The 6000-nt window shown below is 34.5% G+C and overlaps 1 protein-coding gene across 1 annotated transcript; it reads right to left on the reverse strand.

Annotated features, from left to right (window-relative positions):
• Positions 1 to 664: 664 nt before the first annotated feature.
• Positions 665 to 5759, reverse strand: LOC107936256 (casein kinase 1-like protein 10). The gene is made up of 14 exons (XM_041088164.1): positions 5051 to 5759; positions 4926 to 4966; positions 4042 to 4111; positions 3798 to 3946; positions 3614 to 3709; positions 3321 to 3391; positions 2858 to 2919; positions 2681 to 2744; positions 2508 to 2592; positions 2285 to 2411; positions 2068 to 2141; positions 1907 to 1970; positions 1655 to 1779; positions 665 to 1493 (listed from the first exon to the last, which is right to left on the reverse strand). Exons 1-14 carry the CDS (start codon positions 5124 to 5126, stop codon positions 1212 to 1214), a joined length of 1386 nt encoding a protein of 461 aa, XP_040944098.1. The 5' UTR covers positions 5127 to 5759; the 3' UTR covers positions 665 to 1211.
• Between the last annotated feature and the right edge of the window lie 241 nt (positions 5760 to 6000).

Genomic DNA, 6000 nt, shown 5'->3' on the forward strand with positions numbered 1-6000 from the left:
CCCTAACTTTTTTTTCTTTTTTCTCTTGTATTCTCCTTTCTTATCCTCCATTACTTTCCCAAATCCATCCTCCATGGGGAAGGAGTTTAGAACAAAAAGGAAAATAGAAGATTTTAGAACTGCCACTTCATCACAAAGTCAACGACAATGAACAAAATTAGACAAAAAAAAAACAAAAACAATTTGGATAACTATTTTGTAATTTTTTTAATTAGATGACCAAAAATAAAACTTAAAAGCATAATTGTAGTTTACCCAAAAATTAATAAAATTTAAGTCATGAATAAGTATCTTTTGGCTTTGCATCATTGATTCATGTGAATAAAAGGCATCACTTCAGCCATGTAATTATTATATGCTTCTCAACAACCCCTTTCATGGAGTTATTCTAATAATATTGTTATTTAAAAAGATAAATCATGAACAATACAAAGCAATATCTAGCACCAAACACAAAACAAGTATCAGATATGAATATAAATCCGACACATTATGTTATGTAGCAAATATATGATAAAGTTATGTCAACTATTGATGCCCTACACGCTCCCTTTTACTCATTCATGGCTACCAAAATGATGATAAAAGGACACTAAATAAACCCTTTTCTCACTTTAAACTTAAGTAGACAAGTAATAACAAAAAAGGAAAAAAGAGAGAACAATGATTAACAACATAGCCCATGTTAAATTTTTAATCATAGCAACATCCATTTTTCTTAACAGTAAATTACAAACTTAGCTCAGCCAGTACTTAATATTTATGTTGCGAAAAATGATCCTTGGTTCGAACCAAAGCCTCGAAGGACTCGAAGAGAACAATACTTCCAATGTAGATAACACATAAAAGCCATAGTGTCTTTGCTATAATATACTTTTCAGGCATTTGTTCTTGTTTGCTTCTAATGAAATAAAAGAAACATCAAGTGTTTTATTACAGCTAGAATAATAGTTGAAACTTGGAAAATATATGAACAATTTTCCCTAAGGTGAGCATGATATCATTTCTGTCTTTTTTCTTCAATGACAATCTAGAGGGGCATGATACTAGTGAGAATACCTGAAAGGGTGCACGAGGAAGGAGATTGTTGCGGTTCTTGATGGAACCAAATTGTGGGCACTGATACACGAGAGTAAACTGTTTGTAGATACCGAAATAGTGCAGAGATCTCCTTCAAGACAAGCAAATCCTTACTAGATGTGTAGTGCTGTTTATTTCCTTTTCCCGCTCCCGATTGTCAAGAACTCAAAGCTCCTAAGGGCATGGTTGCGGCTACTTCTCGTGGCTGTAGTACGAGTAAAAGTTGATGATTTGGATTCAAACCCAGGTTGAACTCTCTGAGTTGTTAACAGGCGACCACTGCTTGAGACCAATCTGCTAGACCGGTTGTCACTAGGCTCACCAGAGGAGTTAGGTCGGCTGCCTGATACAACAGGCCTCTTTGAAGTACTACCATTTCTCGAGGAAGACTGAGCCCTATCAGAACCAGGTTGCTGAAGGAGAGAAAGTTCAGAAGAAAATCATAACTTCCGTGGCACATATGCTTAAAGACATTTAAAAGTGTCATTTTCCAAGAAAGAAAATGGTATGCTGGCATTCATGGGAACACAATAGTTGAAATAAACAGAAAAAATGCAGAAGCAGGATTGCTCACCATGTCTTTGGATGATAGCACATTGTCGGGAGATCTGTGTCTAGACTGATCACCATGCCCTGATCCATTCCGTCTTGCAAATGCCTCAACAGCACCAGAGAACCTTTCTCGAATCTCTTGACCAACTACAGCAAATCAAGGTCAGAACATGTCAAATTAGGGTGCCTTTTAAACAAAATATTTATGTCAAAAAACTTATTCACCAGTAAAATTTTCTTATAATCTCAAACCAGGTTGTGAAAAGGAACAGACCTGAAGGCCTTCCGGTTCTTTCAGCAGATACTCCTTGGGGATTTAAACCCGGCTTTGGGCTTGGCTGTTAAAGAATAATACAAAACATAGTATAAGAATCTTAATTAAGAAACAAGTTTAGTTCCATGAAAATCAATTCCAGCATATTAAAGATCACTGACCCGTACTCTTGAGCTAGAGGCAGCCTGTGGATATCTCAGCATGGTCCAATCAAATACATAGTCAAACTGATAACCTGCATCAATTTGTTGTTAAAATTTGGGAGTTCAAAAAGCATATATAATGGTAAGATATCTCTAGCAAATTTAAGATGATGAACTAATCCGAAGACTGATTCAATGTTCAAAACAAAAGTGAGGATTAGACTAGCAAGTCAACCTTCTCGAATGAAAAGGTCCCGGAATAGCCTCTTCAGGTATGAATAATCTGGTTTGTCTTCAAACCGTAGTGATCGGCAATAATGGAAGTACGATGTGAACTCAGAAGGATATGATTTGCAAAGGACCTGAAAATGGCATATTACTTGTCAGGCACACAATCCATCTTCAATTTATTCATATAAAAGAATTCACTGGTAATTAAAGCAAGCAAATAATACTACCTCTATGGGGGTAAGCATCTTCTTTTCACTAATTTTGTCGTACTTCTGCTTTTTATTACCAGCTTTCAAACCCTGCCATGGAAGGCTGAGACAGAACAACAAACTAAGTTAACAATGTGACTCAATATATAAAAGAATTGTGAAGTATACAACCAGTTATGTGTTCAACCAACCTTCCCCTAAGGAAGTACATAAGCACATAACCAAGAGATTCGAGATCATCCCTCCTGCTTTGCTCTGCGAGTTATGTAAAGCACGGTGAATCATACATAAAGCCAAAACAGTCCAAAGTGACAGGTCTTTGCTGAAATTAAAACCCATATCGATATAAATGCAGTAAGTTTACTCACCGACTCCAAGGTGAGTGTTAACACTTGCATATCGAGCTGTTCCTGTAAGATTCTTGTTTTCCCTATTAGAAAAAATGGATAACTTAAAAAGAGAGCCCATGTCCAGTAAGAAGGTTCATAAAGAAGACAAAAATAGTACAAGATGAAGTTAGTATGGCAACATATAAGCTATGCGCTTATGGGAAGAATTGACAATTGATGCTAAAGCTAAATGCAAAATTAAATATCAAAATTTTCTCAAAGTAGTTAATTAGGCAAGCTGATGCGCGACAAACATGAACAATGAAAATTTTAACCATCTTCTGTTTGCTAAGATAAATAGCCTTTCTGTGATAACTTGTGGGCTTTAAATCTATTATGATGAATTAAGTCAAGCTTAGAGTTCTTTAAGTTGGATAAGTTGATGAACAATCTCAAAGACAGAACATCAAAATCCTACAAGAAAAAACATCATAAGTATTACCTGTATGGTATGTGCTTGTGCGTTTGAAGATCCCTATACTTTTTTGCAAGGCCATAATCAATTACATATACCTATGGAGAAAAGTGGGAAATAACAGAATTAAGCAACATATACTAGGACATCTTGACTTTTCAGTTACAGGAAAACAATAGCCATTTGGAGGAAAAATGATATTTCAAATAGAATTTAATACTGTGAAAATCTTATAAGCATGATCTTGAGCCTTATCATCTCTTTACAAATCCATGAAATGCATGTGCCTCTAGATATAGGAAATAAACAGAAAAACGTGCCTGATTTGCTTTGCGCCCTAAACCCATCAAAAAGTTATCAGGCTTTATGTCACGGTGAAGAAAACCACGAGAGTGCATATACTCAGCTCTATTTATCTGAATGACCAACAAGCAAAGAACAAGTATTAGTAAGGCAGCCAATTGACAAGGTTAAAAGTTCCCTGAAAAAAGCAGGCATACTTACTAACTGATCTGCCAGCATCAAAACCGTTTTTAAAGAAAACTTCCGGTTGCAATAGTTGAACAAATCTTCAAGGCTTGGTCCAAGAAGATCAATAACCATAATACTGTATTCACCCTCAACTCCAAACCATTTTAAATGAGGAATACCAGCTGCACATAAGAGAAACTACTTACTGACTCCAACTTATGATAATATACAGATAAACATGTAAGAGAGAGTAAACACAACAAAACTGAAAACTCACTCCCTCCTTGAAGAAGCATGTACAGCTTTGACTCATAGTGAAGTTGAGGATGTTTGGTCTTGACAGGTTCCTGGGCAAACAAGGAGTGTACACAGTGATAATTGGTTCAAAACTTCAAGCAGTGACAATACTATTAAGTTCAATTAGAATAACAAATGGAAAAAGAAATGATAGAAACATTACTACAATGTAAGAACTCAAGTTCTAGAGAAATTTCTTAAGCACCATCCCCGTTTTAGCAGCAAACGTCACTCTCCAATTCTAAGACTACTCGAAATAAATCACAGTCAAACAAATTCTTACCTTGACTCCATTTTCACATTACAAAAGTAAACATATAAAGAAACTCTCCATTAATGCTTTGTAGCCAAGTCAACTTGAACTTATTGCATACATCTAAACTCCAACACAGTGAACTATTTAATAAAAGCAGAAAGTTCACTATTTGGTTTTCTTAGATTTCAATGGCATAAAAGAACTGCTTGGATTTGAACAACCACAGGTGCCACCAGATGGTCCTGATCTCATTTGACAAGGTAGCTCTACAAACATTAAAATCTAGCGTCTCTATCATTGCATATGAATATAAATATACTAATGAAATTGTTTTACACTCCCTAATCTAAAGCACCAAGCAAAGGCTTAATCTAAAGTACTAGTAATCCAAACGAAACACAAAGAAATTCCAAGCAAAGGCATAATCTAAAGTACTAGTAATCCAAATGAAACACAAAGAACTACATCACAGAATAATGGCAAACAAAAGCACAAAAGTCTCGGCTTAATTGACCATACTACATGTCTAGTGATTAATCAATACAATCTTTTAAAAAACTCCACCAAATCAAATGTGTGGGAAATGCAGTAAAACTTCAAAACATTACCAGCTTAACAGCCACTTCCTCTCCACTTTGAACATTAACGCCTGCAAAACAAAAAATACCAAAATCAATGAAACAATTAAAAAGAAGGAAAAAAATAAACAAAAGAAATATGATTACAATAATACCTAAATAAAGTTGACCAAATGATCCATTCCCGATCTTTCGACCAAGCTTGAATTTTCCACCAATAATGTGTTCCATGATCTAATCTTAATAAACTTTGCACACTCAACTATATATCACAGTAAAGGGAAAGAAAAACACCCTTGCCTCTTATTTCACTAAACTAATATTGACAAATTGACTCAATAACCTTCTCTTTAAACTAGTTCTCAGATCGATCAAAATTATTAACTATCAACTCCAGAGATCAAAACCCAGTTTCTAAAATCCTTATAAAAGCTCCCTTAAAAGAACAAAAAGGCTTTAACCTCTTTAGTGACTAAAGGGATAATAAACAGAAGGAGCAAACTTGACTGAGAAACTACGGAATACCCATTAATCAGTGAACCAAGGCAAACGTTTTGGGACCATCAAGCTGCATTTTCAAGGTGGGAAAAAGAAAAGAGAAATTTTTAAGGAGATAAAAGTTCAGTAGTATAGAAGGGGGGGGGGGGGAAGGCTATATTTGATTGCCCCGGTAAAGGGGAATATGGGAAAAAGAATCCAAAAGGAACGAATTTATGGGCAAAGAATTTGGGGGCGATGATCTATTGGATCTGGGTTATAAGACAAGGATTTAATTTTCTCGGGAAATTTCTTTTGGACGAAGAAAAAGGAAATACTTTTTTTTTTTGAGAAAGAAAGAGAAATAAAAATGTTTTGGATGATTGGAGAGAAAGTTCAATGATAAAATTGATATTATATTAGTAGGTGGATTTTAGTATTTTAAAACAAAAATTACTCTTCTTTATTATATATTTAAATATTTGATTAAGATTAATAAAATATTACACTAAATATAATATTAAAGTAAATTAATTATAATTATGATCCAATAAAAATATATATGAGAACCTAACTGATTAGGTATGAACAAGATATTATATTTTTACGAGAAAAATTCGGATTCTAA

This window comes from Gossypium hirsutum, chromosome D02, assembly GCF_007990345.1.
Source record: "Gossypium hirsutum isolate 1008001.06 chromosome D02, Gossypium_hirsutum_v2.1, whole genome shotgun sequence".
NCBI classification, from domain to species: Eukaryota; Viridiplantae; Streptophyta; class Magnoliopsida; order Malvales; family Malvaceae; genus Gossypium; species Gossypium hirsutum.

What these genes read in the sequence shown, in the direction of transcription:
- LOC107936256 (XM_041088164.1), bottom strand. Translation starts at nt 5,126, where the DNA reads ATGGAACACATTATTGGTGGAAAATTCAAGCTTGGTCGAAAGATCGGG. An exon ending in CACAAGCACATACCATACAG is followed by an intron (nt 2,920 to 3,320) that starts GTAATACTTATG and finishes TTTTTCTAATAG; the next exon opens with GGAAAACAAGAATCTTACAG. An exon ending in AAGAACCGGAAGGCCTTCAG is followed by an intron (nt 1,780 to 1,906) that starts GTCTGTTCCTTT and finishes GATTTGCTGTAG; the next exon opens with TTGGTCAAGAGATTCGAGAA.